This window comes from Pelodiscus sinensis, chromosome 32 (genome assembly GCF_049634645.1).
Source record: "Pelodiscus sinensis isolate JC-2024 chromosome 32, ASM4963464v1, whole genome shotgun sequence".
NCBI classification, from domain to species: Eukaryota; Metazoa; Chordata; order Testudines; family Trionychidae; genus Pelodiscus; species Pelodiscus sinensis.
The window spans coordinates 2,305,725-2,333,519 of NC_134742.1; the positions used below are offsets into that span (position 1 = coordinate 2,305,725).

At 46.1% G+C, this 27,795-nt stretch overlaps 1 protein-coding gene across 1 annotated transcript; it reads left to right on the plus strand.

The window, feature by feature from the left end:
- The first annotated feature begins 3,738 nt into the window (after positions 1-3,738).
- On the plus strand, positions 3,739-23,200 carry LOC112544413 (butyrophilin subfamily 1 member A1-like). Its single transcript, XM_075913687.1, has 8 exons — positions 3,739-4,355; positions 9,210-9,557; positions 13,710-13,991; positions 14,814-14,918; positions 17,852-17,872; positions 18,947-18,967; positions 20,126-20,158; positions 21,964-23,200. The coding sequence occupies exons 1-8, from the start codon at positions 4,196-4,198 to the stop codon at positions 22,479-22,481; spliced, it is 1,488 nt and encodes a 495-aa protein (XP_075769802.1). The 5' UTR covers positions 3,739-4,195; the 3' UTR covers positions 22,482-23,200.
- The last annotated feature ends 4,595 nt before the right edge of the window (positions 23,201-27,795 follow it).

Genomic DNA, 27,795 nt, shown 5'->3' on the forward strand with positions numbered 1-27,795 from the left:
TGAAGTATTGTGTCCAGTTCTGGGCGCCACATTTGAAGAAAGATGTGGAGAAATTGGAGAAGGTCCAGAGAAGAGCAGCAAGAATGATTAAATGTCTAGAGAACAGGACCTATGAGGGAAGACTGAAAGAACTGGGTTTGTTTAGTCTGGAAAAGAGAAGACTGAGAGGGGACATGATAGTGGCTTTCAGGTATTTAAAAATGTCCTAGGTTGGACATTAGGAAAAACTTCCTAACTGTCAGGGTGGTTAAATACTGGAATAAATTGCCTACAGGGGTTGTGGAATCTCTATCTCTGGAGATTTTTAAGAGCAGGTTAGATAGATATCTATCAGGGATAGTCTAGATGGTACTGGATCCTGCCATGAGGGCCGGGGACTAGACTCAATGACCTTTCAAGGTCCCTTCCAGTTCTAGTGTTCTTTGATTATACTCCACCTCTGGTAGCCATAACATCTGCCAGACGGGTGGGAGAAATTGCAGCCCTCATAATGGACCAACCTTTTACGGCCTTCCATAAAGACAAGGTGGTACTTAGGCCTCATCCAAAATCCTTACCAAAGGTCTCTTCTGCATTCCACTTCAATGAACATATCAACTTACCTGTCTTCTTTCCCAAATCTCACAACAACAGGACGCAGGCAACTCTTCATACCCTCAATCACCGCAGGGCCATTGCATTCTACATAGATAGAACTATACATATCCGCAAAACCAACAGATTGTTCATTTCAACTACACAGCCATCTCTGGGCCTTCCTATCTCCTCTCAGAGACTCCCTAAATGGATTGTGGAATGTATAACATTGGCTTACTCGGCCTTTGGCAAAGATCAACCTCCACAACTCCAAGCGCACTCCACCAGAGCCACAGCTGCATCAACAGCACACATCTAGGGTATCCCCTGGTAGATATTTGCAAATCATCCACCTGGTCATCCACCCATACTTTCACAACCCACTACGTGTTCAACACATACCCTTCTAGGGGAACCCTAGTCAGCCACTCCATCCTGATGGCTGTCCATACAGACACTATGCCCGCCGAAGCTGCCACCTCCAGCGGACACACTGCTTCATAGTGACCTAAGGCAGAGAACCTACGGGGACAGCCTGGAAGAAGAAGAGAGGGTTACTCACGGGGAGGATAAGAGTTTTGCGGGACCCAGGGCAGCACAATTTCGCGGGGCCCCCCCTTTGGAGAGAAAATAGGAAAGATTGAAGGCTATTTTCATGTTACATGTGAATTGGGTAAATTTGATAGAAACTTAATTTAGTTGGCTAATTTTTTATTTTAATTATATTGTAATTCATTCTTAAACAAAATTCTGCATTAATAATTAAACATTTTCATTCGTATTTAAGTCTGTTTTAGCTGTCTAGCTCTTTTGGCAGCTGGGTCTCTAACAGCCGGTGGGAAAAGGCTTCTTCCCAGCATCAGCCCCTTCTCCAGTCCCAGGTACTGGAGCAGCGAGGTGCCTGGGGAGCAGGGAAATCCTGACCCGGTTTAGAAGGGGCTGGCTCATGTGTCTGAGCCAGCAGCCTCTCAGGAGCCTGCAGAGCAGCTGGAGGAAAAGGAGATGGCACCTCAGGCTCCATGCAGGGTCAGAGGAGGGGCCATAGAGGCTGCCCCGACTGCCGAGAAAGGGAGCTTGGACACAGCAAACAAACCTGCCACTGTAGCCCCTACCCCCCACCCCCAGGAGTGGCCCGAGCAGACCGCTTGTGGGCTGGCTCCCTTCTGGTTGGGGACAACCCTGTGGCTCAGTCACCCTGTATCTGCACCAAGGCAGCTGTGTGGGCCCCCGGTGCCCGGCTGCTCTGGCGCATTGCTCTATGACTGGGTGCCGGGGGCAGGAATGGAACAGCCCCCGATGTCCAGCCCCCGCCCAGGCACAGACCAGCTAGTGTGGGGCTCACAGGGCTCCCCCACACCAAGACCACCCCTTCCCATGTTGGGGCAGAGGACTCTGGCTGCAGGATCCGGCGGCAGCTGGGGGGCAGGAGATGTGGGGTGGAGCGAGGCTAGGCACAGAGTCGCCCCCAGGGCCTGGCTGCAGAAGCTGCCGCTTTATTCTTTTTTACTCTTTCAAAGAGTTGGTCTCGTGTTTGGGTCTGCGGAGCTGGGGAAAGGTGCATCATGGTACCCACCCGCCAGCAGAGACCCCCCCCCCAGAGTGCCTGCGGGCCGGCCGGGCTGCTCTAGAGACAGAACTGCAGATGCTGGGGGGATGCTCTGTGGGACGGGGCCCTGAGAGCGCTGCCCACACGCTCAGACATCACTCTGCCCGGGTCCCACCCGCTCCCAGGATCTTGTGGCTTCCCTGTGAGGTGCGGGGCAGCGGCGCCCTCTAGTGGCTAAAGCTAGAAAGTGACCCCGCTGGCGCAGGGCCTATTAAAGCACGGGGCCCGGGGCAGCTGCCTCGCTCACCCTGCCTATATCCGCCGCTGGTTACTCACCCTCTGCAGTAACTGAAGTTCTTCAAGATGGGTGTCCCTGTGGGTACACCACCACTCACCCCTTCTCCTCTCTGCTTCAAGGCATCCTCTTGTGTATCTACCAGGGTAGAGAAGGAACTGAGGGGATTGGGGTTCACACATGCACATTACCTGCTAGCGTGTCAGGATTGCTGTGCATGCACAAACAGCCTAGCTAAAGCACTTCTAAACAAATCTTCTGGCCAGACACACTGGGGAGCCCAAACATCTATATGTCTACACTGCAGGCTTCTCATGCAAGAATTGTTTTGTGCAAGAGTTCTTGCGCAAAAAGTCTTGTGCAAGAGTGCGTCCACACTGCCATGTGCTTTTGCGACAGAGATGTGCTTTTGTGCAAGAGCGTCCATGGCAGTGTGGACACTCTCTTGCACAAGAAAACTCTGATGGCCTTTTTAGCCATAGGGGTTTCTTGCGCAAGAAACCCTTTTGCCCATCCACACTGCCTTCTTGCACAAGAGCTCTTGTTCAAGAGGGTTTATTCCTCATGGGGAAAGGAATAGCTCTTGTGCAAGATACCCTGTTTTCTGACGCTTTACTGTAAATTTACTTGCGCAAGAACGTGCGAGTAGTGTAGACGCTGCACAAGTTTTTGTGAAAGAACGACCGTTCTTGTGCAAAAAGCCTGCAGTGTAGACATAGCCCTAAGGTGGAGCAGCCAGAGGGAAACCCAGCTCAAATAACTTCATTTACTGCAGAGGGTGAGTAACCCTCTCTTCTTTCAGAGAGGATCCTTATCTCCAAACCATATTGAGGTGTGACAGGGAGGAACTGAAAAGAGAACAACATGCCAGTTATTTTTCTACATTTGCTTTCTATCTTGGAGAAGGAATCCAGAGAGACACATTTCACTTCAAAGAATAAATAGAATTTTGGCAGAAATATGGAAGGAAAGTCTTGCAATCAGTTTTTTTTTTTTTTTTTTTTTTTTTTTTGCTATTGCTTTGTAGATGATTCTGCCTCCAAAATATTCACTGACCATGAGAACTAACTAGAGGAGAATGGATGAGGGTTTTAGAAAACCTTGCAACACTGGGGAGATCTCAAAACTGTTCCAAAGCTTATTTCTAAGACTCATCAGGTAGGTGAGATTCTGTTACTTGAATATTATCCCAACTGATCATTGATATCTCCTAATTAATATTTATTCCTTCGGTGATTTTTTTAACTGCAAAATAATCCAATTTAATCCTGGATAAATTTGTCTTACTCTGAATATAAACTTTGTATTTGAACTATATATTCCAAATGACATATGAACTGCTTTCCCTCTCCTTTCACTGTACTACTTGGCTATTCTGGTTATTTGATTTAAGAGTCTATTTCTTTTCTCCTATATTTCTGTAATTCTTTCAACAGTAAAGCGGAAAAAGATATGGAACTTGCATACCACAAATTGTGTTTCTTTTTCTGACTTACCCTTGCAGTCTAGATGTAGCCACAGTGTTTGTCATTCACGAATATTTTTCTCCATTGATGGAATTATTATTAACCTTTAAATGATCTTCCTTCTTTTTCAAATGTGGAATTTGTAGGAATGGGACAAAATCAGACTTATAAAGGAAACACTTTCCATCTTAATGCAATGGCTGTTCTAACTCCATAATACAAGAGAGTTCACTTAACAATGTATTTATTCCTTTTTATTTACTGTGTTTCCTTTAATGTTTGCCTTTAAGGATCTAGTGTTAATTGGTGTTGATGCTCACTATGATGAGGTTTTTTCTTCTATCCTATTGTCTAGACCAGGCTGCAGTGAAAATGAAGATTCTCTCATTCAGCCACAGTTCCAGAGACAGTTCCCCTCTGACTGGTTTTATTGTTTTCTTCCTGATTTGTTATGTTTGGAAGATGGAATCAGGTAGGAATCCAGGCTGTGTCTCTAAAGTAACAACATACTTAACTCAGAGTCTATGGAACAACTCACAGTCTGTAAACTTAACCGCAGAGCAAGATTAGCACCTCTAACAGCTCATTGAAGATATTTAAGAGCAGGTTAGATAAACATCTATTAGGGATAAAATGAATGGAAATGCCTATCTCCCAGAACTGGAAGGGACCAGGTCATAAGAACATAAGAACATAAGAATGGCCGTACTGGGTCAGACCAAAGGTCCATCTAGCCCAGTATCCTGTCTGCCGACAGTGGCCAGCACCAGGTGCCCCAGAGAGGATGGACCGAAGACAATGATCAAGCGATTTGTCTCCTGCCATCCCTCTTCAGCCTCTGACAAACAGAGGCCAAGGACACCATTTTATCCCCTGGCTAATAGCCTTTTATGGACCTAACCTCCATGAATTTATCCAGCTTCTCTTTAAACTCTATTATAGTCCTAGCCTTCACAGCCTCCTCCGGCAAGGAGTTCCACAGGTTGACAACACGCTTGTGAAGAAGAACTTCCTTTTATTAGTTTTAAACCTGCTACCCATTAATTTCATTTGGTGTCCTCTAGTTCTTCTATTATGGGAACTAATAAATAACTTTTCTTTATCAGCCCTCTCCACACCACTCATGATTTTATAGACCTTGAGTCCAGTCCCTTGCCTTCACAACAGGACCAAGTACCATCCCTAGTAGATTTTGCCCCAGATCCCTAAATGGCCTCCTCAAGGATTGAGCTCATAATCCTGGTCTTAGCAGACCTATGCTCAAACCACTGAGTTATCCCTTCTCCTACCCCTCCCTCAATGTGGCCAGGAGAGGCAAAGAGCAGGGACCCAGCTGGGTGATTGGGGTGGGGAGGCAGAGCAGCCATGGGGCTGCCCTTTCAGGCATCAGGGGGAGGAACCAGGGCTGGGGTGGCCTCAGAACCTCCCCGGTGGCAGGGGGATAGGAAGAGCTGCCAGGGTTTGAGCCTTGCACAAGAAAAGCCCTCTTGTGCAATGCTGTTATTCCTGAAAATAATCAGCGTAGCGGCATTGTGCAAGAGGGTTTTTCTTGCGCAAGAAGGGGCAGTGTAGACAGCTCCTTCTTGCACAAGAGCCTCTTCCACAAATGGTGGCTCATTATATATGCAAATGAGGCATTCCACACTTAGTTTCATTTGCATAGCTCTGGCGCAAGGTCGCGCCAGTGTAGACATAGCCTTGGTGAGGCCCAGGGAAGGTGGACGCGTAGGGTATGTCTACACTACAGCATTATTTCAAAATATTTAATTTCGATATAACACGTCTACACACAAAATGCATTTCAAAATAGCTTTTTGCTATTTCGACAGCACGTCCACACCGCTTGGACACTGAATTGCATTTAAGGCCAGCCAGAACTAGTTCCAGAAGGGCATCAGTTCAGAAGTTACCTTGTGGCCAGGGCACCCTGGGAAGGGCTGGAGGCCCCCTATTTCAAAATAAGTGACTACATAGTGCTTATTTCAAAATAGCAATTTTGAAATTGGCGCTATTCCTCGTGGAATGAGGTTTACCAATTTCAAAATAAGCTCTCCACTATTTCAAATTAATTTCGAAATAGCAGTTGGCTTGTGTAGACAGCTGTTATTTCCAAATAACTTTTTCTGTGTAGACATACCCCTAGTGGGTGGGACTTTCCCATGGAGGGGAGTGAGGTGGCACTCCTCAACCTGTAGCTCCTTGGACCACATGGGTGGTGGGGGGGTGAGTTTGCTTTCTTCACCTTGCCCATGTGTGTCTTCTGAGCCAGTAGCCGGAGCTGGCTGCAGCCTCATGTGGCTGTGCGCCAACTGCAAGGTTTGAGCAGCAGCACGAGCTCCCTGCTGCATGACAGAGGAGGGGAGGCATGAGCTTGAGCCACGGACCACCTGGGAGGCAGCTGTGGACCATCGCACTTTGAGAACCATTGCCCGCCTAGGGCTTACTTATCTCCCTTTAACACTCTCCCCTGTTCTCCCTCTCCATGAATTGTGTTCACCAGTATCAAGTATCCAACAAAATTTTGCAAAGCTGAAGTTAGCATTTACTGTTGGAAAAAAAAAGAATGTTATCATAGCCAAGATACACAAATTATTTGTCCTAGCACTGATTTGGATTCACCTTTATACATTCCTGGTTTGGAATAAGGTGGCTAAACAAAGGTGTAACCCTTCTGTCAGGTGGAGCCCGCAGCAGCCAGGGCTGGGTTCAATCTCCAGGGGTTCCTCTCCATCCATCCAACACAGAACTGGCTTGAGCTCCCACTCAGTAATTTGAAAAATTCACACAACACCCCTGGATGCCTTTGGGAGACAATACTTCCCTATTTGCATGCACAGTCTGAGTGCCGAAAAGAAACTTTTCATAAACAGGAGAGAAGTAACTTGGCACTAATTTGACAAAAACACCCCCGGGGTTCACAAACAAAAGCCATGACTCACAGTCCCTCCCCAAGTAGGCTGGGCAATGTCCTTTTCCTCTCAGATTCTTAAGTCCAGCAATGTAAATGTCCCCTTCACCTGCACAGCTCTCCTCTGCACCCCACTCCCAGTCGCTGCCCTTGGCCAGGGCAGACCCAGAGTTCAGAGGTGCAGCCGCAGAGTCACCTCCCATCCTGAGTTGGGGGAGGTAAAGAGGCATCTCTCTCCCTCTGCTCTCACTCACCATCCACCTGCTCTCTGGCGCCACCCTGAGGGCAGCTCATGGCATCTCTCCACCTCTGCCTTGCTGGCTGTCAGTCACCATCCGCTGCCATCCACTTCTTGACTGTAACTTCTGCCCATTCATCTCAAGCAATTTCAGCTCCTGGTGATTTTAACTCTTAGCAAGCAAGGTAGAAGAAATAGAACTCAAACACAATTAACATAGGAAGAGAGGGACCTAATGATGCCTATTTAGCCAGGCTCTTTGAACAGACTGGAGGGAGGGGACGGGAGAGGGAAGGAAGAACAGGTTAAACCAGTCAAGACAAGGAAGCATATGTAGCCACTTGACAAAATAAGCTTCCTGTGCCAGGGTGCAGTCACAGAAGACCTCTCAGGGGGTGCCTCCCAGGGTTGCTGACACAGCCACTGCCACTGGCCTTCCCATTCTCTGGGGTTCTCACTGCCCCGTTCTGCAGGGCCAGTTCTGCTGGTTGCCCCCAGCTGAGGCCCTGAGTTGAGATCCCTGTCCCCCCTCCAGAGAAGCAGTATAGACACTGACCCTCTTCGGGTCCAAGGAGAATGCTGTTGTGGGCCCAGCTTCCTGGGATACTCCCCTAATAGGATCAAAACCCCTCAATGAATTACCTGGGTAAGCTCCCTTTAGCAATGAAAGTGAGAATGTGCATACTGGCTGCCCCTCCAGATAACAATTATTTACACTGCGTTTGATAGAAAATAAGTGATTTTAGTAAGTACAAGCAGGAGGATTTCAGTGGCAATAAGTGAGAACAGGCAGAGCAAAGAAGATTACAAATCAAAAGTAACAAAAACCGCTTGGCTAATTCTAACACTAAAATCCTCGGCACAAACTTTTCAAACTCTCCCTAAAACCTCTTTTCCAAATGCCCCTCCAAACCAGGGCTGTCTCGCCACCCTGAGGTCTTCAGCTCCTTCCTTCAGGTGTAGCCCAGCCAAAAGACAAGACCCCTGCTCTCCTATACTTTTTTCAAGAATTGAAAACCCTACCAACCACTGCTCAGACTTAAGGAAAAAAGAGATTGTTTAATAGTTGTTCATTGAGACATTGAGGATCGCACCCTCAATGTCTCTCATTCACACATTTAAAACCCTCAAAGAATTCCCCACTCCATATGTCTAATTTTACACACTAAAATGATACCTACATCAAAGTAAAATAAACAGAGCCAGCAGATTATGACTTGAAGACTCATAGGTTACATTAAATAATTTGCTCAAAGCACCTTTATATTATGTATATTCATGTCCATAAGTCCATTTCGTAATGCATGAGGGGGTCCATCACATTTCCCTCAACCTTCCCTGTCTCTCCTGATAGAGCTCTGAAAGTTGAGTCTCTGCTTAGCAGGGTCCTTTCTGTTAACTGTGAGCCCTTTCCTTTGGAACAGATTTAGCACAGTCCTACTTTTCTGTATCCCCACAAAATTACAAACATCAGTACACATATTTCAGCTAGCCCTGAACACAAACAGAGCTGGCTCTGGGTCATACATTAAGTTGATTCCAGTGAGCAAAATACTGCTCCATCTCTGACTATCTAACAATTTTAAGCAAAGCAGGAGCAAACTGTATTTACATAAACACACCCAGCAGTGCCACCACTCCGTTCTCTTTCCCCCTTCTGGAGGTATCTGCAGGCCTCCACCGCACATCTGCCACTGTTGCAAATTGCAGCCACAAAGTCTAGCCCCATGCTTCAAGCTGCAGCCTGTGAAGGCCACACTCTAGTTTGGGTAGATGCAAGGGGAACCCAGGCCTCCCCACTACTCTGATTCCTGACCCAGGGACCCTTTGGCAGTAGTCATCTCCTGTCCTTCTTCTCTTCCCTTGACTGCTCCTATCCCCTGGGCCACTTCCCTGTGCCCCTAGCACCTGCTTGGCCTTTGTGTCAAGGCTGGTTGCCTGGTGGGTGTCAGGTAAGAGTTTCTTTCTCTGTTCCTTTGAGCCTGCCCAGCATTGTACTTCTCCTTTCCTGGGAGCCACTCCTGCATCCTCACTGGGTCAGGCCCCCTCTGCTCACCTGAGCAGCTCCTTATAAAAGAGCTGCCCTAGCAAGCCGCCTTTTAATTGGTTCCTTATAAGCCCTTTCCTGTTTCCCACTCTCCTCTGAGCTCCTTTTGTTGTTGTCCTGGTGCATTTTACAGCAAAGTTCATAGTGATTGGATCCCATAACCCTGTCACAGCCATCCTGGGTCAGGAAGTTGTGTTACCTTGTCACCTGTCCCCCCGGATGAGCGCTGCAAACATGGAGGTGAGATGGTTCCGATCTGAGTTTGCATCTATTGTGCATCTGTACTATGATGGGAAGGATCAGTACGACATGCAGATGTCAGAATATCAGGGAAGGACAGAGCTTATGAAAGCTGGACTCACAGAAGGAAATGTTCATCTGAGGATTCTCAATATCAGACGCTCTGATGAAGGACAATACCTCTGTTTTGTACAAGATGATACTGTTTATGAAGAAGCTGTATTGGAACTGCGAGTAGCAGGTCAGTGACTTGTGTCATCTTTGGCTTTGTGTATGGTCTGCATGTTATATTCTTTTCTATTACAACAACTGCGTCTTCTTGCTTGTGAAATATTTTTACAATAACACAATGTATCTAACTTTCAGCAAAAGGCCACTTTCATACTAGAAAAATATGCTGAAAACTTTCCCAACATGTTATTAAAAACATTTTCAGCATGGTTTATTTCCTAAAATAAATTCTTGACCGACTCCCAAAGGAGTCTTTAGTAAGCTCGTCAGTGTTCCTGCAGAAATATTGTGCAGCTCCCGTTCGGGCAAAAGCCCTCTTGCGCAAATCATTTGCGCAAGAGGGCCAGTGTAAACAGCACAGTACTGTTTTCCACAAAAAATCCCCGATCGCGAAAATGGCAATCGGGGCTTTTTTGCGGAAAACTGCGTCTAGATTGGCCATGGATGCTTTTCCGCAAAAAGTGCTTTTGCGGAAAAGCGTCCTGCCAATCTAGATGTGATTTTTCCAAAAATGCTTTTAACAGAAAACTTTTCCATTAAAAGCATTTCCGGAAAATCATGCCAGTGTAGACGTAGCCTTAGGGTAAGTTTGCAATACATTTTAGTGTATTAGAACTAGCTATGCATTGTCTATCATTTTAATGCTGTAGTTTACTTTGCTCTGTCTGTTTTTACTTGCAACCATTTAAACACTACTGCTTGCACTTAACAAAACACTTTTGTTTACTATTTAGCCCAGGGTAAATTATTGTTACCTGGGAGGAACAATTAGTGTGTACATTCTCCCTTTCATTGATAAAGGGGGCTTACCTGAACAACCATTCATTACGCAAAACTTTTACACCCAAAGAGATGGATTTATTTGGGATTTTGATCCCATTTTGGGATTGGTTTCCTGAGTGCTGTGCCCTAAAACAGCATTCTCCCAGAGCTGAAGTTGTTGAATGTCTGCATTGCTCTTTGGAGGGGGGAAGGGCAGTTACTTCAGCTCTGCTTTGTCTGTGGGAGACCAGAGAATCTGGCCCAAAAGGACAGGGTGGTGGAGAGCCCCAGGGTATGTCTACACTGCAATGCTATTTTGGGATACTTCCAGCATCTCGAAATAGCTACCCCATGACTTTTGAACACGTCCGCTATTTCAAAATACAGCAGATGCGCTATTTTGCCATCCCTGTAAACCTCATTCTATGAGGAGTAAAGGATGGCTCAAAATAGTGCTTTATTTCGAAATTTGGCGCTGTTTAGACAGCGCCAAATTTCCAAGCTTATATTGAGTTTTGGGTGCTGTGTAGATGCACTGCCAGGGAGCAAGACAGTGAGTGTCAGTAGCATAATCAGCATACCAGGAAACAGTCCAAAGTTGTCTTCTGTAACTGCATCCTGTCACACCAGTATCATATTACTGTTGTGAATATACAGTGCAGAGTGTCACAGTGAGAAGCAAAAATTATCTTTGCCACTCTTAGACAAAAACAGCAGTTCTTCCTTCCCCCCTCACTCCTCCTCTGTTCTTAAACCTGTTTCGTCATTTTTATATGTGTTCACTTTTTTTTTATTGTATCACTTTGGTATATATGGTCATGCCAATTTTCTTCCACTTATTGATCTGAGGAAGTGGGTCTGGCCCACGAAAGCTCATCATATATATAATATCCCAGTGTCTGTGAGGGTATATCTACACTACCATCCTAGTTCGAACTAGGGTGGTTAATGTAGTCATACGAAATTGCAAATGAAGCCCGGGATTTGAATTTCCCAGGCTTCATTTGCATGTTGCCGGGCGCCGCCATTTTTAAATGTCCGCTAGTTCGGACTCCGTGCCCGCGGCTACACGCGGCATGAACTAGGTAGTTCGGAATAGTACTCCTCATGGAGAAGACCGATGTGGAGGAAAGACCTGAAAATCCCGCCTTATGACGGGCTAATTGGCTAGTCACCTAATAAACCATTTTGTTAGTCTTTAAAGTGCTGCATAGTCCTGTCTTTTGTTCCTTGTTGTTTGACACTAATACCATGAAGCCAATTGGATTTTTAAATTAATATCTATCTAACGCACTTGTAATCAGATTTTCAAACATTCAGATCTATTCAGATATATACATTGTCATTATCTTCAAAGGTTCTGAGTGCTCAGTTGCTCTGTGTTGAGCCAACAATATTTCCTATTGACTCTGTGAAATTATTTAAAATATTTGTTCACATTATTGTGTGTCCATGAGCACCAGGATTTCAGTCATTCCAGTGTTTATTCTTTCTACTGACTACCTGCTTGAATTAGTGCTTTTTCATGTGACCAACAGATCCACAAACACTCCTTCATCCATTCTGCTGCCCGTGTTCTTTAGGGCAGGGAGCTGGCAGTGTGGGGAGGTGCAGGAATCAGAGCAGGGCCTTAGGGATGTGAAGGGTCAGAGCAGGAGGCTGAAAGGGTGTGTGAGAGTGAGGATTGAGAAGTGAGGTGGGGGTCAAGGTGGGGGATCCCCTCCAGCATGGGCATTTTCTCTCCCCCAGCCCTCCCCGTAGCAACTAGGGGCCTTTTCTTTACCCCAGCCCTCTGGCATCCAGGGGCCTGTTCTCTCCCTCGGCTGCTAGGGACCTTTTCTCTGTCTCCTCACCAGTGCTGTGGCCAAGGGCCAGAGGGAAGGCGTTTGGGGCAGGGGATCTACTTACCTGGTGAGCTGGCAGACAAGATTGTGGAGCCCCAGCCCTGCTGGCCATTTCCTTGGGTCTGGTTAATTTGGAAGAGAGAAACTTGGGGGGGGACATGAAAGCTTGAGGGGAGACATCAAATACCTACAAGGAGGAGGGAGAAAAATTGTTCTTGTTGGTCTCTGAAGATAAGGCTTAAAATGCAGCAAGAGAGGTTTAGGTTGGACATTAGGAAAAATTTCCTACCTGACAGTAGGAATAAATTGCCTGGGGAGATTGTGGAATCTCCATCTCTGGAGATATTTAAGAGCAGGTTAGAGAGACACCTGTCAAGGATGGGCTATATGGTGCTTGGTCCTGCTATGAGGGTAGGGGACTGGACTTGATGCCCTCCCAAGGTTCCTGCCGGTTCTTGTTAGTCTGGTTCTATGACTCTGCACTATAGCTCTTATAGTCTAGTGCCTTCCTGCCCCCAGTGGCCACTCTTCGGCTGCATCTAGACTGGCATGATTTTGCGCAAACACTTTTAACGGAAAAGTTTTTCCGTTAAAAGTATTTGCGCAAGAGAGCATCTATACTGGCATGTGCCTTTGCACAAAAGATTTGCTTTTGCACAAAAGCATCCGTGCCCAGTGTAGATGCTCTCTTGCACAAGAAAGCTCTGATGGCCATTTTAGCCATCGGGCTTTCTTGCGCAAGAAATTAACTTGCGCAAGAGGGCTTATCCCTGAGCGGGAGTGTCAGAGTATTTGCGCAAGAACTGCTGATTTTGTACAGTACAAAGTCCGTGTTCTTGCGCAAATACTCACAGCCAGTGTAGACAGGCAGCAAGATTTTGCGCAAAAGCAGGTGCTTTTGTGCAAAATCTTGCCAGTCTAGATGCAGCTTTCGGGTATGTCTAGACTACACGCTTCTTTTGAAAGAGATTGTCTAGACAGCCACAACTTTTTCGAAAAATTATCTGCTTTTTTGAAAGAGAGTACCCAGGCAATCTGGATGCTCTCTTTCGAAAAAGCCCTGTTTGCGGTCAAGAACGCCTTTTTTTTTGAAAGAGCTCTTTCATAAAAAGCGTTTCTTCCTCGTAAAATGAGGTTTACTGCTATAGAAAAAAACCGCCACGTTCTTTCAATTTAATTTTGAAAGAACGCAGCAGCAGTTTAGATGCAGGTGAAGTTTTTTCGAAAAAGGCTACTTTTTTTTAAAAAAATCCCTGTAGTCTAGACATAGCCTTAGTATCACATCCCTCTTCTCTGTGACCCTCCCTGTCCACGTTATGGAAAACAGACCCTTTCCTAATGCTTGTGGTTGTCCTGGCACAACCAAACCCTGACCTTGCTTTAAGTTAGGAGAAGAGGAAACTGCCTAGCAAATTTGATGATCCTAGCTCTTGCCATTTAGGAGTAGTTCTTGAACAAATGGACTCACAGACAGACATACAGACAGATACACAAATCTCTAAAATATAGAGAGAGATAATTAAGAGAATTGACACTTTTATATATTTTCCCCTTAGATCTGGGTGCTGCTCCTCTCATCTCTATTGAGGGTCACCAGGATGGAGGGATCCGGGTAGTTTGTCAATCAGCCGGTTGGTATCCAGAGCCTGAGGTGCAGTGGAGAGATCTCAGTGGACGACATTTATCATCACTTTCTAAAACAACTTCCCTCGGGGATAACGGCCTCTTTGAAACAGAAACTGCTCTCATTGTAAAAGAACATTCAAACAAAAACTTGTCCTGTTGCATCAGAAACACCCTTCTCAAGCAAGAAAAGGAGTCAGCAGTTTATATATCAGGTCAGTTACCACCCATAATCCCACACTGATTTCATTTCCACTAAAAATAAAACAGATTATAGGAAAAGAACTGAAATATCTGTGGTGAACATTTCAAAATCCACATACAAACACAGAAGATTGGCACCTTGTATCTTTACTCTATCACAGTTCGGGTAATGTGATTCCCTTACTTGTGAGTATTCAGACTATTAAAGATTTGGATTTCATATGCATTTCCTGGCATTTTAGCCTGCACACTCACGTCCATGAACACACATACACTCATGTATGCTCACACATGCATGCACACTCAAACTTCCAAATTTGTTAGAAGAAACTTTCACTCAAGACAGACACAGTATGTTCCTGCAACCATAGCATCACCTAAATGTATGGTTTTTTTTTAATGTTTTAAGTTTTGTATTGTGGTTTCTTTGTGATGTTGTTGTTGCACCAACTTATTGTTCAGAACTCATGTAAAATGTAGCCTATGTCATTTTTTTGTTCTTTCTACTGACTTTCAATGGAACTTGTACTCCTTAAGTCATTTGGGTCTGGATCCACAAAGGGACTCATTTTTTCCTTGTCTACACCTAAAAGTTGCAATGGTTTATTATTTAGTTAATTGATGCCACTTGCTTGTCTCAACATTCTTGTATAAGTTTTAAAGAGCCTAATATATATTTAGTTTCACTCAGTTCCTTAACAACTTCAGCTAACTGGAGGCAGGGCATTATTAATCTGATTTTTGATTTAAGGTTCTGTTAATTAATTTATTTAAATTGGTGCTACCTTCAACACTTCCAAATTAAGACAAATTCTGGAATTTTGTTTTTTCAGATTCCTTTTTCCCAAAGGTGAATCCCTGGATGGTGGTTCTGACTGTGATCCTGGTGGTTTTGTTTGGTTTCATTGTCCTCACTGTTTATTTGTTTAAAATGAAAGGTAAATATCAGAGGAAGAAATATTCTCTACATAAAGTTTTTCTTCTAATAAAAAAATAAGGGTAATTTAGGAATTTTATATTAAAAATGTATAATCTGCTGATCTTGTCCTGCATAAAGAAGAAGAAGTGTGCATTTATTGATAGAAGATTGGGGTGATGGTAGTGGGGAAGAGTAAGAATAGGAGAGAAAAGTTTTGGATAGTGTGGTATTGAGACATCACAGGAGTTGTCCTGATAAGTTTCCTGATCCGTTAATGATGATGCCCATTCAGCTACATGCTTACGCACCTCTGTGTGTTATTCTGTCTTGCGCAAAAAGCCTCCACAGCAAGACTCTGAGAGAGCCCCCAAAGACCTTTGATCCTTCTCGGATTTTGTGGTAACAGGCCAGGTTTATTGTAAATGAAGCACAGCTTCCCTATATGAATTGTCTACAAGTAGGCTAAGAATTTGGACCCCTGACAATAGACATGACTCAGTGACTTGGATCTGTCACTTTCCCATAAAATCATAGAACATTAGAACTGGAAGGGACTTTGAAAGGTCACTGAGTCACGGCAGGACCCAGTACTGTCCACACCATCCCTGACAGATGTTTGTCTAGCCTGCTCTTAAATATCTCCAGAGATGGCGATTCCACAACCTCCCTAGGCAGTTTATTCCAGTGTTTAATTACCCTGACAGGAAGTTTTTCCTAATGTCCAATTTAAACCTCCCTTGCTGCAGTTTAAGCCCATTGCTTCTTGTCCTATCCTCAAAGACCAAAGACCAATTTTTCTTCCTTGTGACATCCTTTTAGATACCTGAAAATCACTACCATGTCCCCTCTCAGTCTTCTCCTTTCCAAACTAAACAAGCCCAGTTCTTTCAGTCTTCCCTCACAGGTCATGTTCTCCAGACCTTTAATCATTCTTGCAGTTCTTCTCTGGACCTTCTCCAATTTCTCCACATCTTTCTTGAAATGCGGTGCTCAGAACTGGACACAATACTCCAATTGAGGCCTGATCAGCGCAGAGTAGAGAGAAAGAATGACTTCCCGTGTCTTGCTCATAACACTCCTGTTAATGCATCCCAGAATCATGTTTGCTTTTTTTGCAACAGCAACATACTGTTGGCTCATATTTAGCTTGTGGTTCACTATGACCCCTAGATCCCTTACTGCAGTACTACCCCCTAGACTGTTGCTCCCCATTTTGTATGTGTGAAACATACTGTTCCTTCCTAAGTGGAGTAATTTGCATTTGTCCTTATTAAACTTCATCCTCTTTACCTCAGACCATTTCTCCAGTTTGTCCAGATCATTTTAAATTATCCTTCAAAGCAGATGAAACCCCTCCAAGCTTAGTATCATCTACAAATTTAATAAGCATATTCTCTATGCCAATATCTAAATCGTGGATGAAGATATTGAACAGAACTGGTCCCAAAACAGACCCCCCCCCCTACAGAACCCCACTTGTTATGCCCTTCCTGCAGGATTGTGAATCGTTAGTAGCTTTTTCAACCTTCTGAAATAAAAAGCTGTCTTCAATGCTCTCCAAGAATTAATTGAATAGTCTGTGCCCTGCTGTGTTAGTTTCCCAACAGATGTCTGGATAGTTGAAGTCCCTCATCAACACCTGCACTTCTGGATGATTTTGTCAGTTGTTTAAAAAAAGCCTCATACACCTCGGCTGTGTCTACATTGGCACCCTTTTCCGGAAAAGGGATGCTAAGGAGACACTTCAGAATTGCAAATGCCACGGGGGCTTTAAATATCCCCTGCGACATTTGCATGAACATGGCTGCTGCTTTTTTCCGGCTCGGGGCTTTGTCGGAGAAAAGCACCAGTCTAGATGGGATCTTGCGGAAAATAAACCCTTTTCTGGAAGATTTGCTTGAAAGTAGGGTGTACCAGTAGTTTGGAATAGGAAGCCTAATCCGAACTACCTAGTCCGTGCCACGTGTAGCCGCGGGCACAGAGTCCGAACTAGCCGGGATTTCAAATCCCGGGCTTCATTTGCAACTTCGGTTGCCTACATTAACCACCCTAATTCAAACTAGGGTGGTAGTGTAGACATACCCTGAGATACCAACAATGTCATAGTTGTGGTTATTTATTAGCACTTCCAGTTCTTCCTGCTTATTACCCATAGGTCAAACAAAGACAGCTCTTTGGGGTTCACTTGTATACACAGGCACAAAAAAGTTACACATCACTCCTGATGTATCAGGTTGCCACCTTCTGATGATACCTAGATACTACCCATTTCCTTGTACATAGGTTTTCAACCACTTTCTGTCATGCTGTCAGTTTAGACCCTATCCTGAACCTGGGTTGGTATGTTCCTGCTATCTATGAGCAGGGCCTGCCTCAGGCTCACAGCTTCTTTTCGCTTTATATTAGCAAAGTCTTGCCCATTGCTGTTTAGGCCTCACACCAGGCCTGTGATACATGGGCTTATGCCTTAGGCCCTTATCTTACTACAGGCAGTAGAACTGAACCAGAGAGCTGGATCATAGCAGATCCATCTGTGTTCTCCTCTGTCCTTCCCGCTAGTTCTCAGGGGGTTACTGCTGTCTGCCTCTGGTTCCACTTGAGACAAGGTTTGCAAAGTCTAGCCTCTCAGATCCATACTTTAAATTGATTTTTGCTAATAAAGTGAAGTGCACCTAGATACCCTAGTGATCATCCCCATAGAAATGCCCCTGCAATAAAGCAGGAAATAAACACATTGCTCCTCAGTTGGGAAATAAAAACAAATCTGTGCAGAATTCACACAGATTCCATGCTGAATTTTATCCATAAAGAATATTTGCCCTATTTCCAAATATATTGGACATGCCCATGTAGCCATCATAATGAATTCTGAATCTATAGGATACAGTCTTTCAACACTGTTTCATGAAGAAAGGAGTTTGTAATAATTTATATTTTCTCTTTATTTTTAAGGGCACCTTACTGAAGAAGTTCGTAAGTTACAATTTCTCATTTCCCACATATATAAATTTTGATCATAGATACACAATTGCATGTAGGCTTTTTTTGTTCCTCTTATTTATTTTGATTTCTGTGTGTTTGTCCAGTGGGGCAGGGAGCATGTTTGGTATGTGTGTAATATGCTGGATTTTAGAGACCATTTGGATGTTTACAGAGATCCTTTCCCTTAAAAATCCTTCGAGTTAGGGAGTTGAGTCAGGCTATGGACGTCTAAAGGCGATACATTTCCAGTGCAGCCCAGTCCCTTTAAAATTGTTGCAATATGAAATCTCTTATGTTTGTTTGCTTTTTATTTTTCTATTACTATAAGTATTTTGGGGTGTGTAGGGATTTTTTTTTAAATGAAACGTTATAAAATCTGGGGAGAGACTAAACTGGATGAATTTTGCACCAAAAGCTAATTTGAGAAATTGATAACAATAGAGTCATAGAGCTGCAAGTGTTTAAAACCAGAAGGTTGGATTTCGTGGTCCCCAAATTGTGGAGCATGCTTCCCATGGGCCATACAAGGGTGAGGAGAGAGCCTCACCCATCCTGCTCTGACCCCTGCCCAGCTGCAGCTCCATTCCATCCTCTGCTCCAGTCCCAGCTCACCTCCTGCCACAGCCCCAGCCTTAGCCCCAGCTCCACTCTGCCTCATGTGCTGCCCCAAGATTAATTCTGGTCCCCAGAACAGCTCCTCTCCAGTCCCTGCTTTGGCCCCAGCCACTGCTCAATTCAACCCTTCTTCACCCCCGGCCGAGCCCTGTGCTCACTCCCTCTCTGCACCCAAGCCAGCTCCACCTCTATTCCTAGGTCTTCTCTTACCTCCAGTTTCCCCACCACCCCCACCCCCACCCCCCAGCTCTACTAATAGCCCAAACTCCTATGCTGAGCCAGCTATGCACAGGCAGATTCCATGGCTGGAAGAAATGGGGGCTAGTCTGACCTCCTGAAGGGGCAATTGAATAGAAATAATATATCTGTTTTAAGTGTTATAGTGATGATACAGAAAATTAAAAAAAAAAGAAAAGGGAAGCTCCTAATAAACACTATGTGTCTTTCTAGGCAAACGAGATAACGAAATAAGTAAGTATCATTAGCCTTCCTCTGAAAAGAAACATTTTGTACCAGTTTGCAATCTCACGTGGCAATTAGTTAAAAATTGTGGAAGTGGCATTTGCTTTTCAGTTTAATTTTTAAAAGGAACCCCTTTTTTGTTTGTTTGGTTTTTGTGTTCTCGTTCTTTTGGAGGCGTGCATTCTTTTTTAACATAATTTTACAAAATGTGAGGGAAACTGGATGAATGTCACATTAAACTGGATGAATGTCACATCAAAATCTAATTTGAAAATGTGATAAGCAATATAGTAGCAAAGTAGGTTGTGGCCAAAGAAAGTGCCCCACGGAATTGTGGGAAAGCTGTGGCGGATCAGCAATGCTTGTGATGATTAACCTCCCTCCACAATGCAAAGTGGGCAAGTAACCAATGTCGAAGCAAAAACACGCTCCTCTCTGTTTAGGCAGCTAACAACTGATTTGCTTTATTGATCAGTAAAGCAAAGTGAGCCAAACGTGGTCCCAGCAAAGTCGGGCCCAGTAAGGCTGCTAATACAATCAATCCTAGTATCTTTATACCCTTAGCCAAACAGTCTGACGTCAGGGCATCCAATTACAGAAATCCTCAATTAAATTTGGAAAAACAAAGTCTTATCAACAAGATGGCGGACAGGTACGAGGGAGTACATCTCCTGTCCCAACCAGCCCAATTAACACATACCAATAGCCCATCTTGTAGGCCTCTTCTCACGGGGTGACAGAAAGTTCACTCTGGTCTAAGTGCTTGAGAGAAAAGCTGAAATGGTTTTTGATATACAAGATGGCTTCTAGCTAAACATAAAATAGCTTCTACACCAACCAGAATATAAATGGTACCAGGGCTATAGCCTATACCTACAGTCTTGCCAGCTCACCTGGATGGTAAGCACCAAACCAGAGTCAGAGTTTTTGTGCTTGCACGATAAACAGATTGGGGGAAACATCCAGGCAAGACCCTGGGCTAACTCTGCTGTGAAGATCCATCTTGGGAGAGAGACACACACTGCAGGTTCTGGTGCTTTATATTTCAGTATACCTCTGAAAGAACATAAAACTTTCCTTTTCTATTAGTTAACAATTTGTACAATATTGAATCATGTGACACTTGTTCAGCTCTGCTCTCATCTCTAATGATGTGGTTGTTCTTAGGATGGAGAAGATCTGTGGCACCTATAGAAGAAGGTAATTAAAGATCCTATTTTAACAATGTCCAAATATCAAGTCTCATGGGGCAATGTGCCTCTTTTTCCTTGTATGTGAGAGGGGACCTGATAGTTCAGGGCAGACCTCCTCAGTACCCTACATCTCATGGTACATTACAAAGTGAGGTAGGGTTTGTGCCTTTGTCCCAACACACCATAATGAATCTATATAATTATATTCCATCTACTCTTCCTGCCCCTCCACTACCCGCATGTGCCCTGCACCCTGCAGATATCTGTGGTAGAAACTGCCCCCCTTTGTCCAGATACAGTGGGATGTGCACCTCCATAGCCACTATACCAGGGACAGTTTGTTCCAACTCTCTGTGCTAATGGCCTAACTCTCGATGTTTCTTCCTTCATCTTGCATGTGAAGAAAGCCAGGAGCTCTGCAGTGACCCCACACTGACTGGGTGAGCAGGGGCTGTGTCTGTAGATGCCCCTTGCTTGTTCCTCAAGCAGAGGGACAGAGCCTTGATCACAGCCAGGAGCCCTCCGGGGAGCTCCTATGATCCTCTCTCCATCCACCACGATCCCAGCATGCTCCTGTCTCTGGGAAACAGGAAACCTCTTTAGCCTCCTCATCACTAGCACGGCCCTCTTCCGCTTTCCTACAGTCACTTATTCTACCTCTTCCTCACCACCCTCCCATTGCAGATTAGCCAGTAGGCCAACAGGACAAGTACCCAGGGACCCCAATGAACTGGGAGGCCCTTGAAAAATGGCCCCCTCCTCATCACGACCCACTCAGCCTGCCTGGCTCTTTTGCCAGGGATGGGTCAGGGCTCAGGGGCTTGCCAGGCTTTCCCCTCTCTCCAGATGGAGCACCAGGTGGGAGGAGTGGGGCAAGCCTGGCTCCATTTCCCTGGCAGCAGCGTGAAGGGGCAAGTCAGTTGCAGGTGGCAGGGGTGGGGTACCATTTACTCGGTCCTAAAGGCCCCACAAAACCCTAATCCCTCTGCTCCCTCACACTTCCAGCTTCTCCCTCATTCTACCATGAAGCCCCTTCTGCTAAGCCCTCATTCCCAGACCCAGGCTAAGGTACTTTTGTGCTGTGACTGCTGCTGAGCAGTGACATTCTGGGCAAGATTAATCCTGGCGGTGGGTATAAGAGGCAAGGGGAGGAAATGCCTTCCCTGCGTCTTAGTTCTCATCCTCTCCTCTCTTCCTCTCCCTATTCTGACTGTTCAGAAGACCACCTTTATCTAAAATACACATTTTCATTTTTATCCTTATACTACAATTTTCCCCCAAAATCTTCCATTCCTTCTTCCTGGCGAAGAGAGTCTTCAAAGAAACAACCCCTTTTTCTTCCAGATAGCTGGAAAAATGAATTTCCCTTTTAAAAATTCTGACTATTTGATTAATAAGTTTTAATAGAATCCTCCACCAAAATCAAAATATAAAATCCTTTGTTATGCCTAAAATCTTTGGAAATATATTTTTAACAGAAACATAAAAACATAGTGAAATTTCATAAACATATCCATTGTTATGGAGATCACACAAATAAATTAGTGTTCCTTTTGTTCTAAAAGCAATGAACTTTATAAATTATATGAACACATTAAACCCATCTGATTCTTTCTCTCTGTCACTGACCCATCCTGCCAGGGCAGTGAATTGCCCCTGGGAACTTGGTTGAAGTCTAAGGGCTGTTCTCCATCCCAGAGGAAGGAGATTCCCTGAGACACTCTACAGCTGGGGCAGATTCTGTCACTGACACCATCAAACCTTCCCCCAGGGCTAAGCTCCACCCCTAACACTTAAATTCTCTCTTCCCAGCCAATGTGACTCTGGATCCAGACACGGCTCATCCTGAACTTGTCCTATCCCAGGATCGGAAAAGTGTGAGATGGGGAGTCACACGGCAGGATCTGCCTGATACTCCTGAGAGATTTGACTATTGGACTTGTGTGTTGGGCTGTGAAGGATTCACCTCAGGGAGACATTGCTGGGAGGTGGAGGTGGGAGATGGGCAATACCGGGCTGTGGGGGTGGCCAGAGAGTCTGTGAGCAGGAAAGGGCGGATCAATAGTAACCCTGAGGGGGGGATCTGGGCTGTGCATTGGTTGAAGGATCAGTTCCTGGTTCCCACCTCCCCTGACACCTCCCTGCCCATGAGCCAGGTCCCCAGCAGGATCCGGGTTTGTCTGGACTGTGACCGGGGGCAGGTGACATTTATCAATGCTGGTGACGAGGCCTCGATCTTCACTTTTCCGCCGGGCTCCCTCCCTGGGGAGAGAATCCGACCCTGGCTCTGGGTGTGGGACACAAACACAGAGCTCCGACTGTGTCACTGAAATTAGCCTCTTAAGTCTCACACCAAAGTCTGGATGACCCTGGAGGACTATCCTCTACCAGCCCTCTGGCTGTCATCTCTATGACCCCTGAAAGCTGCTTCCTCTCTCTGCAACTCCAGGGGTCAAGAACCCCCAGGGCTGGAGTAGGGGCAGTAGGGCCCTTAGGGGAAGAGGTGGGGCCTGGGCAGGGAGCAGAACTAACAGCCGAGCTGGGGACAGGCAGAGGTGGGAGTGGCAGAATAGAATCAATCAGGGTTTGGGGGGGTTGGGGAGAATCTGGAAGCTCCACATCAGCAGGGAGCTGATCTCATTGGTGTCTCCCAGCCAGAGATCCTGCCACAGGGGCCAAAGTCACCTTCCCTATAACTGTGGGGCAGCCAGCAACACTCTGCGGTCATGACTTTATGCATGGAGCTGACTGACCTGGTGGGGCCGATTAATCACCTGTGAAGCTGTGCTGCCAGGCAGCAGCTTAAAGGGAACACTGATTCTGACTCATGGCAACAGTCCAAGGGGCAGATTGGAAATGGGAGGTGGGGAGGACACCAATTAAACAGAGAAAGGGTGAAGAACAGATATGAAAACACTGATAGGAAAACTCTCTGGAGAAGAGAAGTAAAAGAGATGTAGCCAGGTTAGTCTGATCTTGCTGAAACAAAAGAAAAGACTATGCAGCACTTTGAAGACTAACAAGAGCAGCCAGAAGCAGTGAGCGGGGAAGGAATACATTCAGCGGAAAGGAAGGAGAACATGAAAGGGAATGATCCTTGACCGGGATCAGAGGAGGGTAGAAGAGACACATAGAAGTAAACAGAGGTGATAAATGAGTGCAAGAAAAACTGAGTACAAATGAATGCTATGCAAGAGAAGGGAGAAGGAAAGGGAATGCAGAAGGGACAGAGATTTATAAAATGTTACTGCAGGTGAAATAGCAACTCATTAATTTCATATGTTACTCTCATGACTTTGTTGTGTTTGAGAGTCATTAAAAATAACTGTTCCCAAAATCTGCATGCCTCTTTTCCACTGAGGGTAGTGAAGCTGCTTCTCAGCTCCTTTTCACTGGGTCGAGTATTTACAGTATGTAAAGCAGGAAAGACAATTCTGATTTGTTCCTTTTTATTTTCCGGCTGCAGTTGTTAGGAGCAGAATGGTGAGATTTGCTTCCCTATTTGGTTGTCTCCCGCTGGCCCAGCACGGATTATAGCAGCCTATGGCTGTGTCTACACTGGCCACTTATTCCGGAAAATCAGCTGCTTTTCCGGAATAACTTGCCAGCTGTCTACACTGGCCCCTTGAATTTCTGGAAAAGCACTGATGATCTAATGTAAAATCATCAGTGCTTTTCCGGAAAAACTATGCTGCTCCCGTTCGGGCAAAAGTCCTTTTCTGGAAAACTGTTCCAGAAAAGGGCCAGTGTAGACAGCATGGATTTCTTTTCTGCAAAAAAGCCCCGATCGCAAAAATGACGATTGGGGCTTTTTTGCGGAAAAGCGCATCTATATTGGCACGGACGCTTTTCCAGAAAAAGTGCTTTTCCGGAAAAGCATCCTGCCAATGTAGACGTGCTTTTTCTGGAAATACTTATAATAGAAAACTGTTCCGTTTTAAGCATTTCCAGAAAAGGGTGCCAGTGTAGACATAGCCTATCTGTGTGATGACAGCTGGTGTTTCACTGTGATATGTTTCTGTCCAGCCTGTGCTCTGCCTCTTGTGCTCTCTGTCCATGTAAAACACCTTCTCTACAGGTGTGTGGAGCCCTGGACAACCCCCATCCACCCCATCCTGACTCTTCCCACCCCTACTCAGCCCCACCCCTTCCCCCAAGCTCCCAACCCTGCTCCGCCCTCACCCTGCTTCTTCTTTCACTGCTCCACCCCCACTTCACCCCTTCCCTCAAGTCCTCTCCTCCAAGGCTATGTCTAGGCTGCAGGCTTTTTTCAGAAAGATATCTTCCAGAAAAACTTCTTCCAAAAAAGTGTCCACACTGTAAAAGCACATTGAAAAAGGGATCTGTTTTTTTTTTTTTGAAAGACAGCATCCACACTGAATGGATGCTATCTCGCATTTCAGCTGTGATGGAGTGGCCACCAGGGCACCTGTGCTTTTTCCTCTTTCCGCTTCTTTCAAAAGAACTCCCCCATCCCCATCCACACATGCCTTTTTCTGAAAGAGCTCTTTCAGAAAAAGGCTTCTTCCTCATAGAATTAGGATTACCAATGTTGGAAAACCCCCTCTGCTCTTTTGATTTTCTTTTGGAAGAACGCGATGGCAGTGTGGACATGATTGAAGTTTTTTCGGAAAAACAGCCATTTTTTCGTGAAAAAAAAACAAACCCCTCTGTAGTGTAGACATGCCCCAAGTGACCAGCCCAGGAGATCACCAGAGGTCACCCTCCCCACCTCCATACTCTCCAGAAGTAGTAGGAAGTGGAGCACACCTGTGAGTGTGGGAGGCAGGCCCACCCCTTCCTCCAGACCTCCTCTCCTGAGCATTATGGTTGGGAGCCAGGGGAGCAGAGCAAGCTGAGGCTGGGTCACTCTGCTTCCTACCCACCAACTTCAGTGAGTGCAGGGATGGGCCAGGCCCCCTGCTGCAGGTGCCAGGCCCCCCTGTCAGTCCCTGGGCCATCCTCCCCACAAAGAACGAGCAAAATTACATTAGCAATAGCTGTGAATGTCAGTTAGAGAAGAAAACATTGACTCAGGACCCAGCACATCAGTTGATTCTTCAACTGGACCCTGCTCTGATTAAAATGTTTACACAAACACAAGGCAACTTTTTGTGGGTAGTTTCCAGATCTTCCCAATTAACTATTGAACTGTAAAAGTGGTCTGAGTTAAGCAATTCCCCTCCTGCACCTATTTCATTCTTTGATCTTTTTACACAACCCATTCATTCTGCAGCCCATAGGCCTCTCCCTTATAGCTGTGGATGTTACAGTTCTTCTTTGGCTTGTTCAGGATTTGATCCCAGCCTAGGATGTTTCAGTCTTTGAAGAAACGCTTCCATGTTCACATCACTGGAGCCTGAGTAGCAGTAGCAAATAGCACAGTAGCAAATTCTTATGGGAAGCAGATTCTGATCCAGAAGCTTCCCCCGTGACTAGCAGCCCAACCCCTCTGTTCCTGTCCCTCCCTACAATCTCCAGCACGCTAAGGAGGAGAGGGGACTCCCCCTAGCATCACTCCAAGGTCCAGGCTTGGGAATGGGGGCAAAGGATACACACACACTGGAGTGTGGCAGCAGTCATTCTGACATCAAATGACTAACACACACAACACAATAGAAATAAATCAAACTAAGGTTTGGGGGCTAATTTTGTAATTTCTTTTGGGGCAGACTTATGAAAAGCGCAGGGGCCACTGACATGGGGTGGCAACTATCCCTCGGCCTCAGGGCTTCCCAGCCTGTGCCAAGCTCTGCACAGCCCCTGCAACCACTGATTAGGGGAGTCACAAACTCCCTCCCTTCCCTTCCTTTGCCAGCACAATACTGAGTTAGGCCAGTTGAGCTAAACAGCCTCTGCCTCAGTTTCCACTTCTATAAATAAATGTGTTTGTACTTTGGCTAGTAGAGGATGAGGACCCCAGTGTGCTGAGCTCTGCAGAGACACTGTTACTCCAAGGGCATAGGTAGCAAACATGGATACAAATGCCACTTGGTACCCTTGTCAGAAGCACAGGATCAGCCCCTTCCCCCCCCCCCCCCCCCCCCCATCAGGGTCTATCACCAAAGCTGCCTGCCAGGAGAGAAAAAGAGATCAGTGAATGAGGCAGTTCCCAAGTCTCAGGCTCTGTCCATCTTCCTCATTCAGCTGAGGCCTTCACAGCAAGATGGATAGGCCACTTAACCCCTCTCAGAGCCTCCTGGGCCCCAGAGGGACGTATAGAGCCCTTCCCAGACATTAGGCCAGGATGCAGGGTAGGGACTCTGCATCTTCAGCCTCCTGTCTCCCCTACCCCCACCCCCACCTCCCTAGTGCTGATCCAGGCTCACCAGGGCATGGAGAGGCCAGGAGGTTCCCTCTGGGTAACCTCAGCCCTCAGAAGAAAAAAAAAAAGAATTGAGCCCCAGGCCACAGTTGTGAGTCTGTATCGCAACCCCACAGCAGCACTGAGCTCACGTTTGTAAGCACAGGCCTTAGGTCTGTTCTTTCCTAACACTTGCAGGCCTGGGCTACACCCAGTTGTGTCCCCGCCTCCCACCAGTACTTCTGCCTGCTTCCTTGTCTGGCCTCTCTGCCTGTGCTAGTCAGCTACAGGGCCACCTTGCTGAGACTGTTCCATGGCCAGCGTGACTCGCACGAGCTGAGCTAGCTGGCCGGCAGTGAGACAGCTGCACCACTCCTGCCACTACCAGGCACAGGACGGCCAGGGTCCAGCAGCTTTGTGCCCTGACAGATCCTTTTTGAGCAAGCAAGTAGGAAGAGGGAGGGGGCCCTGGCTGGCTCTGCCTGTGAAAAGAAGGAATAAGGACTCCCTGCCACTGGAGAACATGGGCTTCAATCCCACTGCCTCTGAAAGGCTAAGGGAAGCGCTCAGCCACCTGAGCCAATCCCCCTGCCTAACTGCAGCAGTCTTGCCCCATCCATCTCATTTCAGAGCCCACAATGTCCCTGCAACTGCCTATAGCACCTTTCCCAAAATTGTGAGCCAGTTTGCTGTGGGCCAGCTCGCCCCGCTGGTCAGCATGTGATGTTAATAACGCAAAGGAGGTGGGGTCAAGTTCCAGGCTGGTCAATAGACATTCTTGGCAAAACGGCCAGTCATCCTTTAGGCTGACTACAGGAAGGCCAGAAAAAGGAGCAACTTGCAAAGAGCAAGTCAGAGCACTGGTTAGAGGAGAGAGGCTCAGGCTCTGTGCAGGGCCAGCCTGCTGGGAGGGGGTTCTGGCCACCTCCCTTCCTTCCCTCATTCAGCTTCATCGTTCACATGAGGGCGGAAAGGCACACGGGGCCAAAGACAAGCCTGGATGGCTGCCTTCCCCAGTGAGAAAGATGCTCATGTCTTGCCCCCAATGTGCTGAGCATAAACCAAAATACTAAGGGGCACAGGCAGGGTGAGCTAGCTACCCACAGTGAATTGCTCTCAGTGTCAATGGTAGCCACCACACTGGGGCTATGCTACTTTAAACTACATTGAATTCTTGTGCACAGTCTGGACATGTACCTTCATCTTTACAAAACTGGGTGCTTAAAAAGTCAGCCTTCATAAATGTGACATTATCTCTTAGGCTACATCTACACAGCCTCCCTCTTCTGCAAAAGCCTATGCAAATGAACGGCAGATTAGCATATTGCCACACTTCATTT

What these genes read in the sequence shown, in the direction of transcription:
- LOC112544413 (XM_075913687.1), top strand. Translation starts at nt 4,196, where the DNA reads ATGCTCACTATGATGAGGTTTTTTCTTCTATCCTATTGTCTAGACCAG. An exon ending in GTCAGCAGTTTATATATCAG is followed by an intron (nt 13,992 to 14,813) that starts GTCAGTTACCAC and finishes TTGTTTTTTCAG; the next exon opens with ATTCCTTTTTCCCAAAGGTG. An exon ending in TTATTTGTTTAAAATGAAAG is followed by an intron (nt 14,919 to 17,851) that starts GTAAATATCAGA and finishes TTTATTTTTAAG; the next exon opens with GGCACCTTACTGAAGAAGTT.